This window comes from Panthera leo, chromosome B4, assembly GCF_018350215.1.
Source record: "Panthera leo isolate Ple1 chromosome B4, P.leo_Ple1_pat1.1, whole genome shotgun sequence".
In the NCBI taxonomy this organism is placed as follows: Eukaryota; Metazoa; Chordata; class Mammalia; order Carnivora; family Felidae; genus Panthera; species Panthera leo.
Window position 1 is genome coordinate 119227267 of NC_056685.1, and position 27265 is coordinate 119254531.

Below are 27265 nucleotides of genomic sequence, written 5' to 3' on the forward strand. Positions count from 1 at the left end.
TATGTGAGGTTCTCTGATGTAGTAGTCAAACTCTTAGAAACAGAAAATAGAATAGTGGTTGCAAGGCATGGGGAGAGAAAGAATAGGGGAATTTTTGTTCAATGGATATAGTCTCAGTTTCACAAGATGAAAATTCTAGAGATCTGTTACACAACAATGTGCATAAACCACTGTACTTATACTCAAAAATGGTTAACATGGCAAATTCTATGTGTTTTTGACTACAGCAAAAATGACTGTGGGGATGGTTGCATAACTGTGAATATACTAAAAATGATCGAATTTTACACTATAAATGAGGAAACTGTATGATATATGGATTACATATCAATAACGCTGTAAAAAGTTCAGGATATTACACAGCAATGAGAGAGAATAAATAGTCCCACAACTATGTGCCGTGTGATATAAACGAAGAAGCTCCATGCGAGAACACACCATACAAAATGAAGCAAACTGAACTCTGCTGTTAAAAGTAAGGAGGGTAGGGGTGCCTGGATGGCTCAGTCAGTTAACTGTCAGACTTCAGCTCAGGTCATGATCTCATGGTTTGTGAGTTCGAGCCCTGCATCAGGCTCTGTGCTGATAGCTCAGAGCCTGGAGCCTGCTTTGGATTCTGTGTCTCCCTCTCTCTCTCTGCCCCTCTTCCCTGCTTGCTCTCTATCTCGGTCTCTCAAAAATAAATAAAAATGTTAAAAAATTTTTTTTAAAAAGTAAGGAGGGTAGTTGCCTTAGGGGACTGTGGGGAAATTAGTGACTAGAAAGGGCCATGAGGGGCCTTTTGGATGCTGGTAATTTTCAAGTTCTTGTTCTGGGTGCTAGTTACATGTGTGTAAATTTTTGGCAAAAATACAATGACATACAGTATATGGATTTTTGTGTGTATGTTATACTTCCATAAAAAACATTTTGAAAACTTGAAGGGAAAAGGAGAAATACAAGAATTTAAGGGGAAACCAAAAAAATTAAAAAGAGAATGACCCCAAAATTTCCAAAGTTAGTGAAAACTATAGACCTCATATCTAAAAGCTCAAAAAAAAAAAAAAAAACTTTACACACAAGAAACATGAGAAACAGTACATCAAGATATATCATAATCAAATTTTTCAAAACCAGTAATAAAGAGAACACCATTAAGTGCAGTCAGAGGGAAAAAAAGACAAGTTATATACAGAGGAACAGCAACAACAACAAAACCGAAAAAAGAAAGGATAACAGCAGATGTCTCGTCACAAATAATGCAGGAGAGAGGATGGTGGGTCTACATCTCTAAAATACTGTTACTCTAAAATTCTATATTCAGCAAAAACAGTTCTTTAAAATAAAGGCAAAATAAAGTCTTTCTACCAGCAGTCCCACAGAATAAAAAATGTTAAAGGAAGGTGTTCGGGTAGAAGGAGAATGACAGCAGATGGAAATATAGTTATAAAACAAAGGAATGAAGAGCAGGAATGGCTTTGTGGGTGTGTGACCTGTGAGATTACACAAGAGCCTGTTCTTCCAAGGAGTCTGTGCTTGGCTTAATGTTCTGCTGTCATTGTGTTAAAAGTTTCAACTAAGTTTTGAACAACGGGTCCCCTATTTTCATATTTCACGGGACCCCCAAATTATGAAGAATTAATAATGGTCCTAATGAAGAGAATACTTTGCAGCCCATGAGATGAGAGTGGGGGAAAGGCTGGGATGCTGAGCTTGGCTTAGGTCATAGGTTCAGGCGTGGAATGTGGAAGGCTATAGGAAGCTCCTTTGGAGGAAATTAGGAATGTTTTGATTTTAATCAGAAGAGTGAATGAAATCTGGGTGGGGAAAAAACAACAGTTGTCCACTAAAATAACTTTTTTTACAGTAGACATTTCTAGATAGAACATAATTTTTTTTTGTACAGAGGTGGTTCATAAATGGCTATGATCAGAGGGTTTTAGTTCTTCATGAAATTCATTTGTTTGCTGAGTGCTCTCTTCAGGCCCAAATACCTTGTTTAGTTTCTCTCTCTCTCTCTCTCTCTCTCTCTCTCTCTCTCTCTCTGTGTGTGTGTGTGTGTGTGTGTGTGTGTTTTACTAATTCTGACATCAACACTTCAGTAGTGCCTTTTCCATAATATTGACCCCGAGGGACTGCAAGTTTGTAAATTTACTTTGAATTCAAAACAAAAGCTATATTGCTTCCAGTGAAGTTTTAACATTTAAGTGTATTCTACTGTAGTATAATTCAATCTGAGTGTAGAGCAAGGCTCTAAAGTTGAAAGCAGCATAATAGGTGCAGATATGCAAAATATGCTGAAAGGTAGTGGAGCCAATAATGCCAGAATAGCGCATCACCACCCTCAGGCCATATATGAAAGGGCTAAAAACCACTGGAACGGGGGTATTTATTTGGGAGACGATTATTCCTCTCATGTATGGAAGGGAAAAGGGTGCTTTTTCTAAAACTTGAGCCAAATGAAGGAAGCTTCCAGAGAATTCCTAGAAGAGCTTGCAGTTTAGATGCAGGGAGTAAGAGTAATAGAGCTCATGAGCTTTGTCCGATACGGACCTGATAAAGTCTGAAGCTAGCTGTCCTGAAGTCTTGTGAAGAGCAAGCTGTACTATATATGGGTGTAAGTGAAATATTAAATCCACAGAGAATTTGCAAAGTTTGTTCTACACTTGAATACTCATATCCAGTTATTTAGTTTAAAGCCTTTGGCTTTGATTAAAGTTGTTAACATTTGAAGTGTTTAATAATGTAGCCTCCCTGGTGTGGAAATATGAATATTTTTCTCATTGATTAATGTCTTATAGTGAAGACATAACCTTTTACTTAAAATAATTTGTTTGGAAATGGAATTATAACATTTATCTTCCCCTTACATCGCCTTCAATTTATGAATTTGCTGATTATTCTTCTTGGTTGGGAGTATAAGTTACCATTTGCCTTTACCCAATACATGTACACAGACACAAACACACACACTCATACGATGCAAAAAAGACTTTCAAAGAGTAATTTAATTGCAGTTATAGAAATAAGGGTAGGATAGAAAGGAGTGAGAGTTTATAATGCTGATCATGAAATAAAAACATCAAAGTAAGTAATGAGTCTAAATTTGATACTGATGGGACTATATTTCTATAGCATTTAAAACAAATTAAGTCACCAAAGTAAAGATTTAACACAAAATTAGAATATGAAATTTAAAAAATTCTTAGTATATCTCCAAGTGATTAGATTATTACGAAATTTCCCTGGAAAAGTAGAAATTAAATCAACAACGCTGCAACAAAAACAAAAACAAAACCCAAAACCAAAAAACTGAACAAACAAAAATCTGACAGTCCTAAATAAAAGCATGATGAAAGTATAGTTTCAGCAGCTACTACGCAAGAAGCAAATGATCTTCTAATCAAGTTACTGCTGTAAAAATAAGTCAAATGATTTTCAAGAGACACATATGGGTATTGCTACCTGAATTATTTTGATTCTACCCAAAGGTATTTAAAACACAACCACTGGGATAAAGGTCCTGAATGTGAGACAGGAAACCATCAAAACCGTAGAGGAGAAAGCAGGAAAAGACCTCTTTGACCTCAGCCGCAGCAATTTCTTACTTGACACATCTCCAAAGGCAAAGGAATTAAAGGCAAAATGAACTATTGGGACCTCATGAAGATAAAAAGCTTCTGCACAGCAAAAGAAACAACCAACAAAACTAAAAGGCAACCAACGGAATGGGAAAAGATATTTGCAAATGACATATCGGACAAAGGGCTAGTATCCAAAATCTCTAAAGAGCTCACCAAACTCCACACCCAAAAAACAAATTATCCAGTGAAGAAATGGGCAGAAAACATGAATAGACACTTCTCTAAAGAAGACATCCGGATGGCCAACAGGCACATGAAAAGATGTTCAACGTTGCTCCTCATCAGGGAAATACAAATCAAAACCACACTCAGATATCACCTCACGCCAGTCAGAGTGGCCAAAATGAACAAATCGGGAGACTATAGATGCTGGAGAGGATGTGGAGAAATGGGAACCCTCTTGCACTGTTGGTGGGAATGCAAACTGGTGCAGCCACTCTGGAAAACAGTCTGGAGGTTCCTCAAAAAATTAAAAATAGACCTACCCTGTGACCCAGCAATAGCACTGTTAGGAATTTACCCAAGGGATACAGGAGTACTGATGCATAGGGGCACTTGTACCCCAATGTTTATAGCAGCACTCTCAACAATAGCCAAATTGTGGAAAGAGCCTAAATGTCCATCAACTGATGAATGGATAAAGAAATTGTGGTTTATATACACAATGGAGTACTACGTGGCAATGAGAAAGAATGGAATATGGCCCTTTGTAGCAACGTGGATGGAACTGGAGAGTGTGATGCTAAGTGAAATAAGCCATACAGAGAAAGACAGATACCATATGTTTTCACTCTTCTGTGGATCCTGAGAAACTTAACAGAAACCCATGGGGGAGGGGAAGGAAAAAAAAAAGAGGTTAGAGTGGGAGAGAGCCAAAGCATAAGAGACTCTTAAAAACTGAGAACAAACTGAGGGTTGATGGGGGGTGGGAGGGTAGGTGATGGGTATTGAAGAGGGCATCTTTTGGGATGAGCACTGGGTGTTGTATGGAAATCAATTTGGCAATAAATTTCATATATTAAAAAAAATTAAAAAAATTAAAAAAACACAACCACTGTAGTTAGATTTTTAAAGCTATTCTTGTACTTCTGAGCAGAGAATTAAAAATGCTCTAAAGCTGAATTTTATTTATTCATTTTTTTGACGGGTACTTTTATCATTATCAATATTGTAGGGTATCATAAGCATGGGTTAGAATTATTTCCTTAGTAAATAATGATAAAGCCAATGGAAAGAAATGAATTGCACGTTCTGCACTGAAATTCACACATTAATACATTTAATTTTTAATTTTAATTTTTTTTTAGAGAGTGAGTGTACACATGAGCAGGGCAGGGGTAGAAGATCAGGGAGAGAGAAACTTAAGCAGGCTCCATGCCCATCACAGAGCCCTATGCAGGGCTTGATCTTACAACCCTTGAGATCATGACCTGAGCTGAAATCAAGAGTTGGACACTTAACCTACTGAGGCGCCCCTACACATTAATAAATTGGGCTGTGTTAAAATTTATTTCATCTAACCAAATCTCTTTAGTAGGTACACAGTGGTAAAATAAGTTAATGTTGTTTTTCATAATTGCAATACTTTTTTTTGTTTAGGAAATGGATTAATTTCATAATTATCCATACATATTTCATGGAGGAAATATGTAGTCCTTTTATCTAACCCCCCCTCCCCCACCATGTAGAGTTGTCGAGGTTATCAACAGCAGTAGGAACTGTTGTGTACACTTGATAATACCTTGTGCAAGGCCTGAGTGACCTTCTGAGTAAAGAAAATTCATGTACTTAAGCACTGTTAACAAGTTTTTAGCTCTCTTAAACAAGCCTTTGGAGAAGACTATAATTCAAGGTAGAGATTTATCCCACTAGCATCTGCAGAGGGAACAATTTGCCTGACAATTGTCTCCGTATATTCATAGAACATGAAAATATCAATACAAAAGTAAAAGTAGTATTAATGATGTTATTAATGATAGTAGCAGACACAGACAAAACAGAGCTATTAATCAAACAGCTTCTGAATAGGAAGCATAGATTAGGTAATAAAAGGAAGAATTATTGGCATCTGCTCAATTCTCTAAGTCTAGACACACATGGGCCTGTAAAACCTTACGTCTTAAAAGTTTCTTTGTGCCTGATTCCCACTACTGAGAATGCTGATATTAAGAAATAGGATTTCCACTACTCTCTCATCCCTATACTTTGGGTGGTGTTGTGACCAAAATCTTCTATAGATTATTCAAAAAACCTTGTTTTTCAAAGGCAATAATGCACTCTGCCAAAAGAAAGATCTTTGGGGTCTTTTTGAAAGATTACAATTTCAAATGTATTTGTAGTTTTCAAATCACAATTTTGTATAGTTTTCATTTTTTCATGGAAATACTTCAAATAAACTTATACTCACTGAGTTACTGTTTTCAAATATCAAGCAAAATACCATGTGGCATTGGAGGCTTAATCGATACGATTCAATGATGCTGAAGGTATTTGTAATTATAGCAGCAGCCAGTCTCCCCTCCCTTTCCTCTCCTCCCCTCCACCAACAGACCTCTGTATCAAAGACAGCCTACCCTTGCACTTTTCTCTTCACTTTATACACAACAATAGCTTTGAAGTCATTTGGTTTCCTTAAAATGAACCACTCATTACAAAGATTCAGGATGTGAATTTCTCTAAAAAGCTGTGCTCTAAATCAAAGTAACTGCACATTCTCTTCAGGCTAGAAAACCACAAATTATGGATACTTAATATAGAATTACTGGGCCCATATATTATATATGTGATTATTTTATATTTGGATGTCTTCCCTCATTATTTGGGATAAATTAAAGTCTTTAATTTGAGACCAAAGCTTTGTAAGCCAGAAGGCACACATTGTGACTTTCTTTCATTTGAAAACCCAACAACCCTGAACCATCAAATGAACTACCCTTGTAGCAGTACCAGTGAGCATAAAAATTTTGTTCTCTGATTTCCAAGTCTAAAGGTGCAGACCAATTTTTGTTTATAATAAAAATATCGATGGAATTAAATGACTTGCATAGCCTCCTCATCAAGGGATGAACTTGCCCATATAGATGTCGTAATCTTTAAATTCCATCAGCTTAAGGAAAATATACTGGGTTGGTGTCAGATGCAGATGCACTCCAGGCCTAAAGAACTGGCCTCAAGAGCTAAGACACAGTGACTATGTTGTCCAATTCTGATACAATGCTTGTGACAGGCACTTGTCCCCAGATTGAAGTCAGACTGTATTACAGCAAATGTAACCAAAGGGAAAATACTTAAAGACTCTGTATGGGTGGAAAAGGCTATTATTCTGTCCCAGCTTAAGGTTGGCTGGTGTATGGGTGGTGGTGGATCAATCTCTGAGCCCTGACATCAAACCTGGGGCCTCAGAGCACCACTGACCCACAGTCATTGTAGCCATCCTCAAGGGACACAGTGATTGAACAAGGATGCCTAGGCTGCTGGCACTCCCAGCACTGGGAAACGTGTGGTTCAAGCTCACATCTTAAATGTTAGCCCCGGCATTTGGATTTTGAGAGACTTATCAACCTGCTTCAGTGATCCTTGCTACAAAGAAGACATTTTATAATAGAGTTCTATTGGAATCCCTTCTTTTCAATGAGGGATTACTGCTAATGCCAGTTAAGTGAGTGACTCATGTGCTATCTAAGTATTTGTTCTTCAGTGGGGAACAACAGTATTCAGAAGACGATATATAGAGATATTTATCAAGTTGTATCATTATCATTGACTAGAATGTCACTTAATTGGAAACATGTTTGTTTGATCTATGGAAGGTGCCCCTTTAACAAATGGCTAAGAGTAGTCATCAAATGAATATTGGATTCTCAGTGGAGAACTGAAATCTTCTTGATGCAACTAAAATGCAATACAGTTTCTGTTAGTTCCACTGTGTTGCCACACAGACTAAGAACAAAATTAATCAGAGGCTTTTAGTCAGACAATGGGTTTCTTCTGAAATAATGATAGCTTTTGTGAGGGAGTAAGGACAGAAAGCAAAGAGGAGCTGATGGCAAATTGGAAGAAGCAGCCAAGAATTTGTCCATTTAAAGTGATTTTTGGATTAAAGAATAGTTTTTAGTGGATGTTCTAGAAAAGATATTATTTTTAAAACAGACTTTTAAAAGCAAAGAATAATTAGTTACTTAGTTACTACTAATAACGATCATTTAAAATAATTAATGACATGAAATACATGGAGACTGGACTTTTGGAGAGAAAGTGGTATAAAGAGTACAAAAAAACCTCTTTTGAATGATTAGGTATTTATATGCTTTATCTTTCAGTTTATGAGTGTTTTTCTTCAGTTTTAGAATATAAAATTTAAATCTAAGAAATTCTCTAAAAGATTAAATGATTTTTCACTGCCTTTAGCAAAGAAATGTTCACGATGCCAAATATAATGTGAAGGCAGGATAATTACATGTTACCTCTTCATTTCTTTCATTCCTTGATGCCATTAGAAATAAAAGAGCAGTAAAAATGAAATGAGTAAAGTATCAGCATTAAAACTATTTATGCAGACCTAGTTGATCTCTTTGGGCTTGAATACATTTAAAGCAGAAGGCATATCTGCAAATTCTTGATGGATGTCCAAACAGCAACAAAGAAAGAAAAAATTACCCACCTACAACAGGAATTTCATTTACAAAGGGTGAATGAGAAGGTGTCTTTAAGAGACCAACTTACGTTAATAAGTTCAACCTCCCAGATTTTTTTCAACAGGTCCATCGATGTGTAGCCATTAATTAGAAAGGCTTTGGTGTAGTCACCTAGTTCAATGGAATCCAGCCACTCAGCGACAGAAGTGGGATGATAGCCATCATGGCCAATGGGTCTCATCTGTAATTTAAAAAATTACATTAGGATTAGGTTACTTTGTGTTCCGTCAAACAATGGATTTTGCCACTTGGAAATTCATCTGATGTGAAGCAACAGATCTTTTTGGATAAGAAAATAAGGAAAACCAAAATACTTTATGCACAGTTCTAAGTCATTGATAATTTTCACGCTGAATTAGTTTTCAAAACTGCACCCAGAAATTTCTAATGTAGTTGCTATCTCTACTCCCTATTTGAGAAAACAAAATATGTCAAATTTCTGTTATAAACATTATTGACATTCTGTTGGATGGAATTTAAAATCATGTCAGTTGAGCAGTATTAAATTCAATGCTGAAGGCACAAGAAACTGTGCTCCCAAAATGTAGATGATAATTCTCATATGTATAACATCAAAGCATGTGAAAATAATGCATGACTTAAACATCCAAAGGAATTCATGCTTATGCAAGACATGTATCGTAGGTAGTGCAAACACGCTGGAGAAACATACTGCCGTGTGAAGCAGTGAAGAAGAGGCTTTTGGGTGTTTAGAGACCATGTGTTCTGCATAGACTCTACAGTATGTTAGACATGAATAGAGAACTTGCTGGCAGACAGGTTCCTATTTTTTGTCAGCTATATACAGATTTTTTTTTTCTTTAGGAGAACAAAGAAGTGTGACAGCAGCATAATGTTTCTCAGTTTAAATTGGAGTGTGAAAGTAATTTAAGCAAGAGAAACTTCTGGGTTTAAAATTTTGTATGATTATTCTAGTCTTTTGGCTTTTATTTGGAATTTTAGTTGAATTTGTGGTTCTTGGATTTTGAAGTAACTCACTTCTAAGGCTTGGCGTTGCTCTGGATGCCATGCGGTGTATCTAATACTTCAGCTATTATGGACAGGTGGTGCTTCAGCAACCGGATGTGATCCTTCAGTGAAATTCATGACGGGAATAGCAAACTGGGCAAAATACATAGGTTTTCCTCTCCCTTCAGATTCAAGGAGATAAATATTAATGGAAATCTAGATGATTCTGATTTGTTAGCAGAGAAAAGATTAGTCTGGCTGTCAGGGATTCAGATTTTAATCCTAAACATGGTAGGCTTTCTGTCACTATGCAGCATTCTCATTTTGGAGATTCTTCTCACTCTTCCATTTGTTTTTTTTGGATTCAAGGTGTTCATTAGGGATCAACACCTGTGAAAACGAGGGATGAGAAGCAGAGTTGGGCAGAAGAGGAGACGGATTGTGATGGGTCCTGGCGAAGCCTCTGTGGCAAAGGTCATGTTATTCGAGGTCATGTGCTGGGCAGCCTTTGTGCCCCATCATTCAGCTGGATATGGCTGCCATGGGAGAACCATGACTCTAGCGAGGCTGCTCTCCATAGCAGAGGCAGACCCTGCAGATGCTGACAGCTGGAGGCTGTCTGCTGACCACTCTCCCTGCTGCTGGGCAAGTCCTTCCTTGATGACAGAGCCTGGAGGAGCATTTCCGTGTTTTCCAGAACATTCTGGACCCGGAGTCACCTAAGGTTAACGTTTTGCCACATTTGGTTTCTACCTTTTTCTCTACACCCACTTCCTCATTCACATGCACACAACACACTTTGTTTTAGGTGAACCATTAGAAAGATGTTTTTTCCCCTAACACTATTTGCAGACATCATGAAACTTCACCCCTTGATGCTTCAGTATGCATCTTCCAAGAATAAGGGCATGCTCCTACATAGCCATAGTAGCATCACACTCAAGAAGTTTATCATTGATAAAGTTATATTACCTAATATACAGTCCATATTTAAATTCTCCACATATATGCCAAATAGAACTTGTAGCTTATTTTCCTTCTGGACAAGCTCAATCAAAAGTCAAGGCAATTATATTTTTAAGGATTTCTTCTGCCTTTTTCTCTCTTATTCTTCTAGGATTATGTTTACTCCATCATTTTTAAATTACTTTTTCTCCTTTCCTCTTTCCTATAGTTCCCAATCTATTTTCCATTTTGAGGCTTAAATGTCCTCTATTGGGAGTTATGGTGTAACTCATCATTTGCATGACAGTCTGAACTGCATCAGGCTTTTTGTATGTCACTTGTATATTGGACTGACCCAGTTTAACTACTCACTGAATGTTTGTTCAGTAACACTTAACACAATGTTTATTATGCAGTAGCTACAAATGTAAATGACAACTCAGGGTTTGTAAAATGAAGTTTAGTGGCAGTTGCAAATAACTGAATGTTGTGTATGTGTAAAATTGAAGATTAGGATCCAAAGCAGAGGCACAAAGTATTTAGTACCTCATATTCTATAGAGTTATAAAAACATTGGGCTAGGGATATTCTCCAGTACTTATTAAGAGGTGGTTGATCCAATGCTACTATGCTGATTACTCACTGCAGCTTAGGAAACTCCCTGACTGTCCCAGTTGACAGAAGGAAATAACTGGAGAAAGGGCAAGAAGCAAGGAAGAGAAGCTCATTGGAGTTGAAATTAGCAGCTTGGCAAAGGTCTTACTGTTAGCCATCCAGGATCTGATGACCCCAGCAGCAGATACAGGGGATAAACTTAGGAAGCCTTGAATCAGTCTGGGGTGGAGTCAGATGTCCCATACCAGAGAACTCAGCGCATGTGCACACACACACACACACACACACACACACACACACACACACACCACACACACACACACACACACACACACCACACTACTCCTTTGAGAGAGCAATTACTTGTCATCTGCTACACAGAGGTTGGTTGATGATCAGAGTTGGCCAAAGAGTGGTGGTGGGGATACCAACTAGACCTCTTCAAAGTAAACCCTATTAGTGTAAAAAAAGTTTGTTTTCCCCTCCAATCCCTCCTTCTTGCCCCAGTGGCAGCAAATTTAGAATCAGAAAAGAGTACCAGTCCCTTGGGGTAAGCCTAAACTTGGGAAGGGGAAGGTCAAAGGGAATAAAATTAGAGGCTTAAGTGGATTGGCACTGAGTTTTCAATATTTTACATGACTGGAAAGTTATTGGATATGTCTGAATGACATTAAAAATGACAGAGCAGCTGAACTTGGTTGAAGGTAGGATTGAAAAAAAAATAAATCATATCAGTATCTGACTAAACGCAGACTGCTAAGTAATCTGGTTACTCCCGTGAGGCGAGTTCTCCCTGAGCAACCTAAAGGAGGTGAGAGGGAGGAACGTGTTTGGTGGGAGAATGGGAGATGGGAACAAGGTAGAGAGCAAGAGTGAAGAGAACCTGGAGATGAACATGCTGATGTGTACGGGGGCAGCGTTGATCCAGCCACTGACTTGATAAATATTTAGTCAGTGTCTGTTCTGATGAATGTTGTGGAACAGTACAGAACAAAACAGTCATAGTCTCTCCCTCAGGGAAATTAATAACTCTTAATTAGAAAGTATATAAACAGATGACCAATCAATTATGAAGGCTCTGCATACCTGAATAGAGGAAAGCATTAGAGCCAAATGAAGTTACAAAATTAACTTGACACGTATTTAATGGTATGCAGAGTGGTTACTGTGCTGCACAATAATTTCTTTAGAAGCAATTCTTCCATCTGTTCCTTCATTTCTGTTCCTACTGTCACTACCCTGTTTAGGTTCTTGTTAGTGCTTACAAAAACTAACGCAAGAGCCTTCCACGTGGCCTCCCACTTTTGGTTTAGCTTATATCATGCTGCTGCATCAGTTTTCCAAAAAGCCAGGCTTTTAAGTCAACGCTTGCACAAAAACCTATAGTGGCTCCTTCTCGGTAAAAATGCAAATGTCCTATTCCAGAATTCTAGGACAATTGTGATCAAGTACAAACTTTTGTTTTCAAATTAATCCCATACTACTCTGCCATGTGTACCCTAAACAGTATATTAAGTTGCTAGCCATGCCATGAACATGTGCAAGACACTTTTGTATTTTTGCTAATATTATTTTCCATGCTTGGAATGCTTTGGCCTCTATTTCTATAGTGTTTCTTCAGGATTGGTTTCTCTTCTTGAGCTTGAAGATACAAATTTCCAAAAATTTGCAGGATTTCTCACATAGAGGGCCTATAGCTATCACATAACACAAGTCAAAAATGTATCTACTTCAGCTCACAACCGGCCCCCCCTCTCAGATTCCAATCTCAGTTAGGGGGGAAGTATTACACCATTTCTCAAGTAGATGCTCAGGAGTCATCTTACTTTCCTCTTTCTGTTTTACTATCATATTTAATTAGGCAACAAGTCTCATAAATTTGATTTTAGTTCCCTCCTTCCAAAGTGGACTTTGGAACCTGACAATAATATCTACTTCAAGTGTTGTTGTAAAGATTATATGATATAGGGCATGTAAATTGCCTATCACAGTACTTTGAATATAATACGTCTTCAATAGCTCAGTTTTCTTTCCTCACCACTGCTCTAAATTAGGTTCGTGCTTATTTTTATTTATTTATTCGTGTTTTTTTAGCCTATGCTTTGAAACTGCATAATATTGAATCCTTTGGCTGCTAATCCTTTCAACTTCTAATCAAGATTCTTCTTTCCTCTGTCATCCCTCTCTTTCCCTCACTTCATTCCTTTCCTATCTTGTTTTAAAAAGGGTTTATGCCTGCTAACCTCTTTATACTCTGCCTTCCCCCAGCAGATAGCTACTTTTCAGAAATGCACCTAACAAAGCCACTCAAGTAGATTGAATTGTTATTTATAATTCCTCACTTTCTTCCTGTATTAGAATTATGCCTCTGTGCCCTTTGCCAAGGGATCTGCATTGTATCCACTGTGATTGGAGTCACTTCTCCATCCACTGATGTTGGCCATGTACTTGCTTGGCCAATGGTACAGGTAGAAGTGTCAGTGTGACAATTTATAGGTAAGGAAGGCTCTGTAATTCTGTGATCTACTCCTCCTTTTGTGTTTTTATGCTCTAGTATAAGAATAACAAGTGGCTGAGCAGTCACATAACTGCTGGTCCCAGGAGAAAGATGAAGACTTGTGGAGCAAACCTAAATGTAACCCAGAGCTTAGAGTCTACCCTGGGTCACTAGAGTTTGGGCAAACCCAGCTGAAGTTAGATGAACTACAGCTGCCCTACAAACTTGTAAGAAAAATAAATGTATTTTTTCGTTGCTGTAAAGCTTTGAAATTTTGACATGTAAGGGAAAACTAATACAGTCATTTTTAAATTTCAAAATCCTTGGTATTTATATGAGCCAGGGTTCTCCAAATAGAGCTAATAGGATGTGTATACACACATGCACAAGTTTGAAATCTGGCAAGTCTGAGATCTGCAGGCAGGCTGTCAGACTGGAGACCCGGGAAGAGCTGATGTTGCAGCCCAAGCCTGAAAACAGTCTGGAAGCAGAATTCCCTCTTTTTCTGTGGAAGACCTCAGTCTTGGTTCTTGTAAGGCATTCAGTTGATTGGATGGAGTCCCTCCATATAATGGAGGGCAGTCTGCTTTACTCAGAGCCCACTGATTTAAATGTTTATTTCATCTAACTAACACTTTCATGGTGACATGTAGGCTGGAATTTGACCAAACATCTGGATATCATGGCCTAGCCAAGATGACACATAAAGTGATCCAAATTGTTTAATTTACGAGTCCAAAGTCATCTCCATGAGACTGAGAAAGACCAGGGATGCAGAACTGAGCTAACATCAACATCCTTCCCAAGCTTTCTGGCTGTCATCTAGTAAACATCTATGTCCTGCAGCTTTACTAATCCAAAACTCAGTAATTCTGGATCTTAGGAGTATGATTTCGGGGGGCATAATCCATTTTATAGCTCACATACCTCTGTACCTTTGCTCAAGCCATTCCCTCTGCCAGGAATACTGTTTCTCCTCTGTTCTCCTGTTGAAATTCTATCCATTCTTAAAAGGTCTTATTTAAATATTGCTTCTTCTGTGAAGGCTTCTCCAATGCTACTCCTACTCCCAAGTCAAAATTAATCATATCTTCCCCAAGATTTTTGCAGTAATTTTCATATAATTCCATTATAGCTAGAGATGTGAGCATCCATCTTCTTCATTAGACTGTCACCCTTTTGATGAAGAAACGAGGTCTTAGCCATTTTGTCGTCTTTTATGTGCCTAGTGGAGCATCTCATACATATCAGGTATTTGCCAAATGTTTATTAAATTAAGTGATTTAATGAACACATGAAGATTAAGTGACAAATTAACTTTTTAATTAACAAATTGTTAATCACAATTGTTAATTGTTAATTAAAACAAATTGTTAACTTTAATTAACAACTTGTTAATTAACAAATTAACAAATTAACTGGAGTCCACTTGTAAAGGAGATTTGTATTTTGTACTACATATTATGAAAATGAGGGCTATATTTATGCCTAACATTAATATTGCACAACTACTTAAAATGATTACAAACCAAGACCCAATTACAGGTAATATGCTGTGTTACAAAATGCATTGGGCTTTGTTTCCATAGCCCAGCATCTCAAATCTTCTATTAACAAGCTGTGTAACTGAGGGCAAGTTACCTCACCTGTCCAAGCTTCAGCATTCTCATCCATAAAATGATGGTGTTGGGCAAATGATCTCAAAGTTCCTATATAATTCTGAAATCTTGCAATTCTATATTTTGTAAGTTAATGTCAAATTAGTGTCAGATTTATTTATCCAGTAAAGAAAAAAAGAAGCCCAAAGGCAAAACTAAAATAAAATAAAATAAAATAAAAAAGACAACACAGGACATTTAGGCTAAAGATAAGATGGCATCCATACTTGTTTCATGAGTCGCCAGAAGCATCCACAAGGAGCACTGTGACTCTTTTTCCAGCAGGAACATCTGGCAGGACAGAGCTAGACAGAGACAGCTCCAGTAGCTGCCAGGCCTGCAGAACTGCTGAATATGAATGGGAGCTAGGCACAGTCTGTAATCTGAGAGGCAGAATGGTGGGTAGGCAGTAGGCATTCCTAACAGAGGGTCACAGCAAGGCCATCTGATTCAACACATTGAATCCCAAAGTGTGGGGAAAATCTAAGCTGGGACAGAAATTGGAGTCAGCAGTGAAAGAAGCTTCCAGGTCACCTTCAATCTAAAAGATAGGATCCTTGCTCTAGAGTTGCCTTTTTTTTTTTTTTTTTTTTTTTGTCTTCCCATAAGCTGGAACATAAAGTGTCTGTAGCCCAGCTTTGACTATACAGGCAAAGTAATACCCCAGAGTTTGGGAAATGCTTCTCAAACCTTAATGTACAAAAGAATCATGTGGGAAATCTTGTTAACATTCAGGTTCTAATTCAATAGGTTGGATGGAGAATTTGAGATTCTGTATTTCTAACAAGCTTCCAGTAATGCTAATGCTGTCAGTCCGTGGACCATACTTTGAGTAGCAGTGCTTTAGAGGATGACAGAGCAACAGATGGAGGGTCCTGGGTTCTTCAAGAATTGCATAGAGCAGAGCCAACTTGTAAACCTGGACTGCTTACTTCAAGATTGTTACGTGGGAGAAGTAAATGTTCTATTCTTTAAACCACTACATTATGGAGTTTCTATTCTAGCAGCTTAGCCTTTCCTCTAATACAAACAGAATTGAAAATAAGGGAATTTCATACATAACATTTAAGGAAGCCTATACTTCCATTTGACAGTATGTTGCACTGTCTCTTGTTTTGTGAAGCCATTAATTTTCACATCCGTTGCCATTAAAAGAAACCTCATTTCCTTTTACTGTGTTTGTTGGCATCTTTTTGTCAATCACACTGTCATCCCTTTGTGATAAACTATGCAAGCGATAAGAGGGGGAAGTTGTGGGAAAACCTCAAGTATCTAGCTTTGACACCTTGTATCTGGGTACATGGTGATGTTACTAGCTGAGAAAGAGAAGAAAATAGACTGAGGTGACATGCATGATTCTGAGATATGAGAAATTATAGATGCTGTGGAATTGTGCTCTAAATTTGGGGGAGAAGTCTGAGGAGACGTAACTTTGGGCCTCATAAGAGTATAGGTGGGTGTCTTGGCTCCTCCACTTATTAGCTGTATGACCTTGAGTAAGCTACTCAATCTTCCCTAGCATCCGTTTTCTGATTAGTAATGTGAGAGATAAAATTAACATCTACCTCTGGGGGTAGTCATAGGCATTCAGTGAAACAATGCAAGTAGAGTTTAGCACCGTACTTGGCACACAGAAACACTCAATAAATCTTAGTTATTTTTGCCGTAAGTGGGAGCTGAAATCATGCATGGATGAGACCGCAGAGGGTGTGTAGTGTGAGAAGAGAAGTGGTGTGAGGACAAACCAACACTTGCAAAGTGAAAGATAAGAAGTATACTCAGGAGGCCAAAAAAGGAATAGTCAAGACAAGAAGGAAAGTGGGGGAAATTTAGTTTCAAAGAAGGTATAGTCAGCAGTGATGGAATGCTGCAGAAAGGTATACTAAGATGAGGATGGAGAAGGGTTCATGGGATCTAGCCTGAGGCTAGGCTGCCCTGGGTTGAGGTATAGGTTAGAGATGAGAAAGTAGAAAGTGCAATCAGAGCTATTTGAATTATATAAATGGAGTCTGCATGGAAAGAGAAGGAGGGAGATGGAAGGTTTGAGAAAGCACAAGGAAAAGGCATTGGAAAAAAGTGAGAAATGAGGACTCGGGGTTGAGGAAGGTCTGAAATACAAGGGAATATAAGTCCAAGGGTGCTATGGAGATTGAGATGACATAGAGGGCTTGTCTTTTGCTTTGGGATTTTGCTGGCCTTTCTTGGAGATTATAGGATGAGAGGCATAGCTGGAGTAATTTTGGGGTTAATAATCTTTGTGTTAAAACAGTTGTAAGGGCTTGGACTTGGTGAGAGCTGGATCCTTGTATGTGAAATACTGGTAAAGATCCTCCCATGGGCAGGGGCAGTCATCCCTGGAAACAAACACACAAACCTGACCATCATTTATGTAAACCTACTGGTTGCAACAGCCCCAATGGACCAGTCTCAGTGAGACTTAAACTTGCCTATGAAGCTACAATGGACTGTGGCTTCTCTTTTCCCACCTGTACTCACAGACTCCCTGATATGACTTTTGTAATACAGACAACTGATGTCGTCCAATGCCCCCCTCTATTCCTGCTCCTTGTTCTAGCCTCTTTTGCTCTGTCCTGCTGCTACACAAGACTCAGACTAACAGCAGCCCTGAAAATAAACCGGGACAAGCAGGGCTAGCAGGTGTGTGCTGCCCAGTCCAAATGCAGGTCCATCAAGTAGTGTGAGGATCAGATCTCCCATAGGCTTTGAGACTTGGGCTTAGACATCACTGTGCTGTTTCATCAGTGGCTCTTAAAAGACTGACTGAACATGAAAGAGAAAGGTAGATCCACTGACCACAGGGCCCCGGAAAAAAGTCTATCCATTGCCATCTAAGTGCTATTGCAGTGCAACTTTGCTAGGAGAGATACGTCTGCAGAATGGATAGGACTATTAATGATGAAAATGTCACCTAACAATATGAGACTTTGAAGACCCCAAAGTGCTCTCACATACGTTATCTCATTTGTGAGGGGTTTTAGGAGATCTTCAGGAAAATATCCTTTACGGAGTTTGAGACTCTGGGTGCTCCATGTAATGAGATTCCTTCTGTGGGAACCAAAACAATTAAAACACTGTGACTACTGTTAAGAAATGAGGTGTGGCAGGTCTCTGGTTGTACATATGCAGCAGGTGAGGGAGACATGTAACACGTACAAATCTGTGGCTTGCAGTCCCTTTGTTTAGAGTCAGGCTCTGTTATGGGCATAATTTCTATAGAAGAATAGGAAGAAACTTAAACCCTCAGAGGTAGGCAAACTGTATTTGGATGTCATCATGCACTTATAGTTGCATTACTTATAGTAATGGTAGCGTCTATATTTTTCCCCATCAGCAACTAAGCCTTGCCAACATGGGGTCTCTTGAGTAATCAGACAATTGAAGACTCCTTGCTTTAGGCACAGGGCAGGAGCAGTGTAGGAGTGATATCCGGATATTACTTGGCACCACATTTTGGGGGAGTAAAGGTAAAGTGCTTTGGATGGTATCTTAACGCCCTTTGATTACTATCTCAGGAATAAAAGAAGCAAACTAGTCTTTCCCAGAGAGGGCCTGAGGTATCCCTTATTTTGACAAACCTTAGACCATGTACTAAACTGCAGGTGAAGCAATGAACAACAAAGTATGCATTATTAAAAAACATTTTCAAGACACAGAGGTGATCAACTTCCAGTAGCACTGAATAGTAGGCTGGTGAACTTCAGGGAATGATGTTATTGGCCAGACCAGTCCTACCTCTGGCCATCAGGGTTAGGAGGCAGCCCATTAAAAAATTTTTTTTAATGTTTACTTATTTTTGAGAGAGAGAGAGAGAGAGAGAGAGAGAGAGAGAGCATGAGCTGGGGAGGGGCAGAGAGAGAGGGAGACAGAATCCGAAGCAGGCTCCAGGCCCTGAGCTGTCCAGGGAATGAACTTCAGGGAATGATGTTATTGGCCAGACCAGTCCTACCTCTGGCCATCAGGGTTAGGGGGCAGCCCATTAAAATTTTTTTTTAATGTTTACTTATTTTTGAGAGAGAGAGAGAGAGAGAGAGAGAGAGAGAGAGAGACCGAGCATGAGCTGGGGAGGGGCAGAGAGAGAGGGAGACAGAATCCCGAAGCAGGCTCCGGGCCCTGAGCTCCAGGCACAGAGCCTGACATGGGGCTCAGAAGCAATGAACAGAATCAGGGTTAGGGGGCAGCCCATTAAAATTTTTTTTTAATGTTTACTTATTTTTGAGAGAGAGAGAGAGAGAGAGCGAGCATGAGCTGGGGAGGGGCAGAGAGAGAGGGAGACAGAATCCCGAAGCAGGCTCCAGGCCCTGAGCTCCAGGCACAGAGCCTGACATGGGGCTCAAACTCACAAACTGTGAGATCATGACTTGAGGAGAAGTTGGGCGGTTATCTGACTGAACCACCCAGGCACCCCTAGCACCCCTATTGATCAAAGGCACTGGACTCACCACAAGTTTAAGAAGTAAAGCTTCCCAAACACACAACCTCTACAAATCATGCTAGGAAAAAACAATGGCAACAATAGCAACAACTACACAACTATCTCTTTATTGCTTTGCATGCAGTGTGTGTGCTGCCAGCCAGACATTGGCCTCATCAGCTTCATCTCTATGCACACATCGAGTAACTGCTATCAGCAGCATCACCAACAACCTGGCAGTTATCTGCCAGGTAAGATCTGTGGGGTTGTGGTGAAGAGACCAAGAGAGCCACCATTCAGTACACCATAAACATGGTTATGGAGTTGAATGATATCATTGAATAGTTTTAAAACTCTGAAGTTTTTTTGTAAAAGCTTTTTTAAAAATTCAGTGAAAGGACATGTTTTTTTTAACCATCTTTTCATTTCTAAAATCCTTGTGGAGATAATTTTGACCCTAGATACTTATGTTAAACATCACTATTTATTTTGATGTATTTCCTTGCTTCAAAGCTCTTCTACAAAACAAAAGCTCAGATTAAAGATGAAGGGGATTTACTGCAAGTAGAGTAAGGTGCTGAACAATGCTCACCATCATTCACATTTTCAAGCTCCACCAGTGATATGAATTATATTTGGAAAAAGATACAGAATCACTTTTTTTTTCCTCTGATGGTACATATCTTCTGACATTCATGTAGATATTTAATGGTTATGTAGCACACTGCTTTGCTCTTAAAACAGAAATTTTAAATGCTACTATCAGTCAGGAAAACTGTTTGCATGTTATTCATCTCAACAAAAAAAAAAAATCCCCAAACTTGAGTTTTCAGAAAATAATGAATGTTCTGAATACCAATTCTATTTATTTGATATTTAAAAACCATGTCCTTTCTCAGAGCCTCCAGGCATATGCATAATAACATCATCCACTGAAATACTTCAAACAGATAAATGTGCCATAAAACCAAAGTTAGCAGTATACAAATGAGTAACTTATGTTCTGCCTGGGTAAGGAAATACAAAGGATATCATTGACATGGTGGCCAAAAATTAGTACAGGAATGACAAATTTGGGGACCTACCATACATTCATCCATTTGTCCATCCATCTATCCATCTATCCATCTATCCATCTATCCATCTATCCATCCATCCATCCACCCACTCATCTATTCATTCATTTATTCACTCAGACACTTATAGCCTCCCTACTATATTCTAGGTACTGTTCTGGATGCATCAATGAACAAAACATATAAAAGTGCCAGTCCTTATGGGGCTTACCTTCTAGTGGGGGAGACAGATAACTAACACACATAATAAATAAGGAAATTAATCAATAAGTGATGTGTTGTGAAAAAAGAGAAAGTAGAGTAGGAGGATTGGATATGTTGGAGTGTCTGTGGAGTAAGGAAGGTGTGGAATTACACAGGGTGGTTGGGGAAAGCTTCACTCACAAGGCAAGATTTGAAAAAAGATTTAAGGATGGTAAAGTGGTTGTGCTGGCAATTAGGGGGAGAAGATTCCAAGTAGAGGAAACAGGTGAGGCAAAGACCTTCAGGAAGGAGTGAGACTGGTACCTGTTCAAGGAATATCAAGGAAACCAAAGGGGTGAGAGCAGCATGTACAGGAAGAGAGCAGGGGGGAGCAAGTCAGAGAGAGGTGATCAGAGGCCAGAGAAGGTACAGCTCTGAAGGACTTGGAAAGCTTTGGCTTTCATTTGGAGAGAAACAGGTAGCCAGTCCAAGAATTTGAGCAGATGCATAACGTGGTTTAGCTTCTGTTTCAGTAGAGTCACTCTGGCTGCTTTGTTGAGAATAGTTCACGGGGAGGCATGAGTAGGAACAGGGAGACCTGCTGGGAAGCTCTGGAAGTAATGCAAGACATTACTTGGCTTGGACAGGGAGCTGGAGTAGAGGTGATGAGAAGAGGTCAGATTCTGTATGATTTTCTGAAACACAAAATAGAATGTTCCTTGTTCTCTAACATAGACTGGGAATCTGTCAGCTTGATGACCACAGCTGTGTGCATGGATTTCAGTTTGAATAGGACTGTGTTCATCTATCATGTGTGGGAATGTATGGAAAACTGGCAGGATTGGGCTTGCACGAGTGTGCTTTCAATTAGGAATCCAGAGTCCTCAAAAGACTCTTCTGCTCAAAGAAGGTGGCCAATGCATATGTATTTGATTCAAAGGACAATAGACAAGTGTCACAGGGAATGCATTAATCTGAATGGATTTCAGGATCTGGTGCTCTGACTAGGCCCTGGCCTAGCTCCAATGGATCAGCCTTAAGAAGAAGCTTCAGTAAAAAAGCTGCATCATGGAACATTTTTGGGACATTGGGAACAAAAGGAGTCAGCATAATTGGCACCGACAACTTCATCAGCAAGCAGAGATGGTGCTATATTTTAGACATCGGTGCCCTCAACCATTGGGCACAAGCCAGTTGGTGGTGGTGCCCACATTGGCAGGCTTCAGTGGCACTGGCAGAACATTCAGTTGGCACTGGCTAAGGTGTTTTTGATGGGTAGATACTGGGCATTGTAGCCAGCAGCAGAAACATCAGTACCTTTGACACTTTGGGCACCTGCAGCTATGAAGCAGCCTTTGGCAGTCATTAATAGCAGATTTGGCACCCTCAGTGGGTATTAACAGCATTGAGAGCACTTTTGGTAAGTCCTGGTGGCACTACTTCAAGCTTTGGTGATAAGCTAGAGCAAGAGAGGCAGAAAAGAGCAGATGCCACATGGTCAGTGAGCAGTCTGGTTAATGGTGCATGTGTGATATGAGACACCCAGAATGAATTAGTAGGAGGGATTTCAGGAAGGGTTAGAAGACGGAGAAGTGTAACCCTATTTTGAACCCCTGGCTGAGTTGCTGAGAACACCTTTTATGTTTATGGTGAGGGAATAATCTAAGAACTATTTCACTACAATTGAGGTGAGAACAGCAGTCACAAAAAACAATATCTTGGCCCTTATGAAAATGTTCCCAGCCTCATTGTCTTGGATTTTTTTTGTCAGTTTAGAAGTTTTAACTGACCCAGACATTAAAGTGACTTAGAATTTTCAGCTGTACTCATGTGAACCCCCAGTAGAGTCAGCTCTTAACAATAGTTCTAATAGTTATTATTTATTTATTTCAATAATAACTTTTAATCACGAAATATACATGTCATATCACCCTAGGCATTATCAAAATGTAAAAGGGTCTAAGGTTCCTTCTTTCCAGGAATATGTAATTTCCTTGGGTATATATTTGAATATATAAAAAAAATTAAGTGTCAATGTTTTTATAAACTACAGAAAATAAAAGGACCTTGAGTGGATGGGAGAAATTTGGGAAGTGTCTCTTCTGTAATTTCTCTTGGGGTTAATATATGGGGGAGGTAGTGACTGTGTGTGTGTGTGTGTGTGTGTGTGTGTGTGTGTGTGTGTGTGAAAGTAAGCATGGATGCACAAGAGAGGGAGACAGAGAGACAGAGATGCAGTGAGAGATAGAGAATGGATGAATATGGGCATCCATTTCTCCTTACTGTCTCTAGACCTAGCAGGAACACGGGCAGCAACTTCTGGCTGGACTGACACACTCAATGGTCTATTTGGCTAAAAATACTAATTCTTTGAGATTCAGCTCAAGTGCCATCTACCTATCCAGAAAACCTTCCTTGACCCTCATGTATTTAACTTTAACCTCCTCTGTAGTAGGACTTCTTTCCCCTCTCAAACAGTGGTTTAACTTTTTACATATTTATCTGTGTCCAAAATTACATAGAAATCCTTGAGGCAGGGACCAAATGTTATCCATTTTTGCATCCTCATCTCCGAAGCTAGCATAGGACCAAAATGAACTGACTGATTGAATGGATGTACGAATCATAGATTCACTGATGAACATCTGGGAATGTGGGTGTTTGCATACATTATGTGTCTGGAGTTGCCCTAGACCTCTTTCATCTGGCTCAGTCTTACTAGGGATACTAAGAAGTGAGGTCAATTGTTACTTTGCATCTACATCAGTAGCACTTAGAAAAGTGCTCTGTCAAAAATGGACACCAGAAATGTTGATAGATGATGATGAAATTGAGTCCCAGAGGTAAAAGGCAGGGAAATCAATCTTTTCCATATCTATGCAATAACCTCTTATACTTTGGTGGAGAGAATTTCACATTCAAAAATTTCTATAATACATTTACCTCTTAGTATTAGTAAAACTATAAATACAACCTTTTCCCAACAGGCAATAGTCTCTAAGTAAAGAACGAATTGAGGGTTAAATCTGGTGATGCATTGAAGAAAAGACTTTTAACCTGTTGGGACTCTGTGGCTTATAAATTATAAGCTTAAAGATCATTTAGAGTTACCTAGTTAGCATTTATACCATTATCAATGCATAGAACAAGTAAAGCTAAACTGCATTTTCTCTTGAAGACACAAAAGAAGGAATCTGATAGTTTATTGAGTACTCATTTTCTCTGATAAGAACAGTAGTTATTTGCTAAAAAAATAAAAGTTAAATTTCTACTCATTAAAATGGAAGATGCTAGATCTGTGGGAGGTAATGAAAATAGTCACTCATTTTTTCAAAGGTGAAGGCATTGATAGGCTATTTCCAGAGCACAGACATGTGATACTCTGGTGATAGAAGCAGTAGGGGAAAGCAGCTAAAAGCATAGACTCTGGAGCCAGGCTGCCTGGTTCAAATCCCGACTCTGCCACTTACTAACTGTGTAACCTTAGGAATGTTACTTCACTTTTCTGTGTCTTACAGTTTCTTCAACTGTAAGATAGAGAATAAATTTTAAGATTTAAATGAGTTAATGTGTAGTTAATATAACAGCACCTAGAACAGTTCCTGGCACACAGAAAATCTGTGTTTAAGTGTTGGCTATTAACATAGGTATTTGCCTATGGTGTCTTTCTGAGCATGTTTAGAAACTCCCAGGGGAGCGTGGATTCTTATGTAGTTCTACCATGTTCACTATGGATCTACAGATCAAATATCAGATTAGAACCTAAAGTCAAAAGATAGAAATCTAAAATCCCATTTACCACCAAAAAAGAAAATTATCACAAAGAAATACCAGGTAATTAAAAAGTGCTTAGCTTAGGGTGGGAGAATATTAACTCTGTTACTAGTTTAGTCTGCTCCGTTGAAGCCGAGTATAGAAAACTGCTAGGGTTTGAAGTAGTATTTGACTTATTATAGCTTGAAGGGCAAAGTGATGGATGAAATTCATAGCTGGATTGATGGCACTGGCTGTATTTCAGAGGATGGTTATTACAAATGAGAAACAAATAGCGTATCTATCTGCCTGAACAAGTAAGCAAATGCTTCGGGTCACTTTCTGCTCAGAGTACCATGAGCTAGATTTCCTGTACATGAGAGACCTCCCCTTACACTTAACATTCAGAGCATGTATTTTTACTTCTATTACAGCTGTTCACACTCTGCTTTGCATTAAAATCACTTGGATATTGGTTCAACCTCCTTTGCTAGACTGTAATCTCTCTGAAGGCAGATACTGTATAATCTCAACTTTTTTCTCCTTGCACTGTGTCTGAGACATAAGTAGATGCTCACTGCATATGCAGATATAAATTGAACACAGACTTCTCACTTGAGTGCTGCTGATCAAAAATAAGAAATACAGCCAAATTATATTCAACTATTAAATTAGCACTTAATTCAATTATACAGTAAGGGGGAAGATGGCTCATTCAAAATGGTGGATATATTCTTTTAGATCTCATCTATAAATTTACATAGTTCTGCTTTTCTACGAAATCACAATGCCTTTAGCAATTTAATGGAACTGCACTGGCAAGTTCCGCCCACTCAGCTTCTCAGTTAACTTCTGTGCTATTATTCTATGCCACGTATCTTTATTGATCTCTTGCTGTTCAAGGTACTCTCCATATATATGTACTCCTCTGCCACTTTCCATGTGGTGCTGGGAACTGATTACGTTACCTCTAAGAGATGCAGTCAGGATGCCCTCTCAGCCCTATGTTTATTCACTTAATTTCTTAAATAGGAAGGTCCTAGGTATGACTTTAAACACCTTTTCTTCTAGTTACTAGTGGGTTAAACAATAATCCCAAATATAGTAAAAAAATTAATTTAGTGGATGATGATCATATTTGAAAGTTTTGCCTTCTTCTTATCTAGAAAATGAATAATCTGCCTTTATGAGAAATCCATAAGAATGGGAAGCCCACTATGCAATGCAGTCATAGGCATTTTTAGGCATAGGCTTATATCAAGAAGTGAGTCCATTTTGTTTCTATGTGGACCCAGGCAAGATCAATGGCAATAATTCCTTGAATTTTGTTAATTTAATGAGCATTACTGAACAAACACAGTAGCTATAACTAGTATTAATTTAGTGCCTCTAAATGCCAGGCACTTCATAAGGAGTTTTAAATTTACAATGCACAATAACCTAACATGGTAGGTTCTGCTATCATCCCCATTTTACTGATGAGGAAACTGTGGACTGGAGAATTTAATAATTTGCCCAAGTGACACAAGTAGAAGGTGGCTAAACTAAGATTAAATTAGGTTAAATCAAAAGCTTCTAAGAGTACATTTTTGCCAAATTCCAAGTTCCTTGAAGGTGCCCTGGACTTGGACTGTTTAGCTTGGTTATTTCAATATCTCCTTAGTACCTGTATTGTGCTTTGAAATACAGCATTTAGACAACATGGTGAGGTGGTAAAGAACCTCAGGTAAACTGCCTGGGTGTGAATCCTACTTTGTCCATCTACAATCAAAATTTTGAACATCCTCTTCACTCTCTATAGCATTTTAATATTTTTCTATAGCATTTATCATTACTTGAAATTATGTGTGTTTACTTCTTTTTGTCTGCACTCCCCTCTAGAATGTAAGCTGCAAGGGGACAGTGACCATGTACGTTTTGTTTCCTAACATCAAATCCTCAACATCTCGAACAGTACCTATATGGTAGGTATTTCATAATATATCTATTGAATGAATAAAAGGAGACTCACTCTGCTTGTTGTGTATGCCCGGACTAGTAATTTTTGGGCATAATTAATGGGATGAAGGAACCTCACCTTTTTCATGGTTTACCTTCAGTCTTTTAAAAAATTTTAGGGGCGCCTGGGTGGTTCAGTCAGTTGAGCGACCGACTTCGGCTCAGGTCATGATCTCACGGTTTGTGAGTTCAAGCCCCGCGTCGGGCTCTGTGCTGACAGCTCAGAGCCTGGAGCCTGCTTCCGATTCTGTGTCTCCCTTTCTCTCTCTCTGCCCCTCCCCCACTCGTGCTCTGTCTCTCTCTGTCTCAGAAATAAATAAACATTAAAAAAATTAAAAAAAAAATTTATTTAGTAAACATAAATATAGCACATATGATACACCAGGGTCTATTTTAAGTACTTTATAAATGTTGACTCACGTAAGTCTCACAACTCCCTGGTGAAGTAGGTAAAACCAAACTTGGGGATTCTGGCTATATTCCCAACTATGACACCATGCAGCTTCCCTGTCAATTATTATAAAAATGTCATCTCCGTGGAGCTTAATGCTCTAAAGATGTGTCTTCATTACCCTAGAGAGTGCCCTTCTATCTTGCCCATCTTTCCTTCCTTTCTACCCAGATTAAAGAAGAAAATAAATGATTTCAGTTATTTTATTTTATTCTATTATGCTTTTCCTTCTTTGAAACGGCAATGCCTACTGTTAATAAAGCTTTTCTAAGGCCACCTTCAGGGGTAAACAAGTGGTTTGACTCCCACGGGCCACTGGACAGTGGACATGGTCTATGTCTGCCTTTCTTCTTTTTCATGTCTGTTTTCTT

General features: G+C 38.8%; 1 protein-coding gene across 22 annotated transcripts in view; it reads right to left on the reverse strand.

The window, feature by feature from the left end:
- Window positions 1-27265, reverse strand: part of ANKS1B (ankyrin repeat and sterile alpha motif domain containing 1B) — a 1079782-nt gene that overhangs the window by 276514 nt on the left and 776003 nt on the right. For 21 of the 22 annotated variants that reach the window (XM_042947477.1, XM_042947476.1, XM_042947473.1 and 18 more), the window contains one exon: window positions 8346-8498. In XM_042947477.1, coding sequence (XP_042803411.1) covers window positions 8346-8498 — 153 coding nt within the window. Of the gene's footprint in view, window positions 1-8345; window positions 8499-9316; window positions 9457-27265 lie in introns of those variants that run through there. The other variant, XM_042947491.1, reaches the window with a different exon arrangement.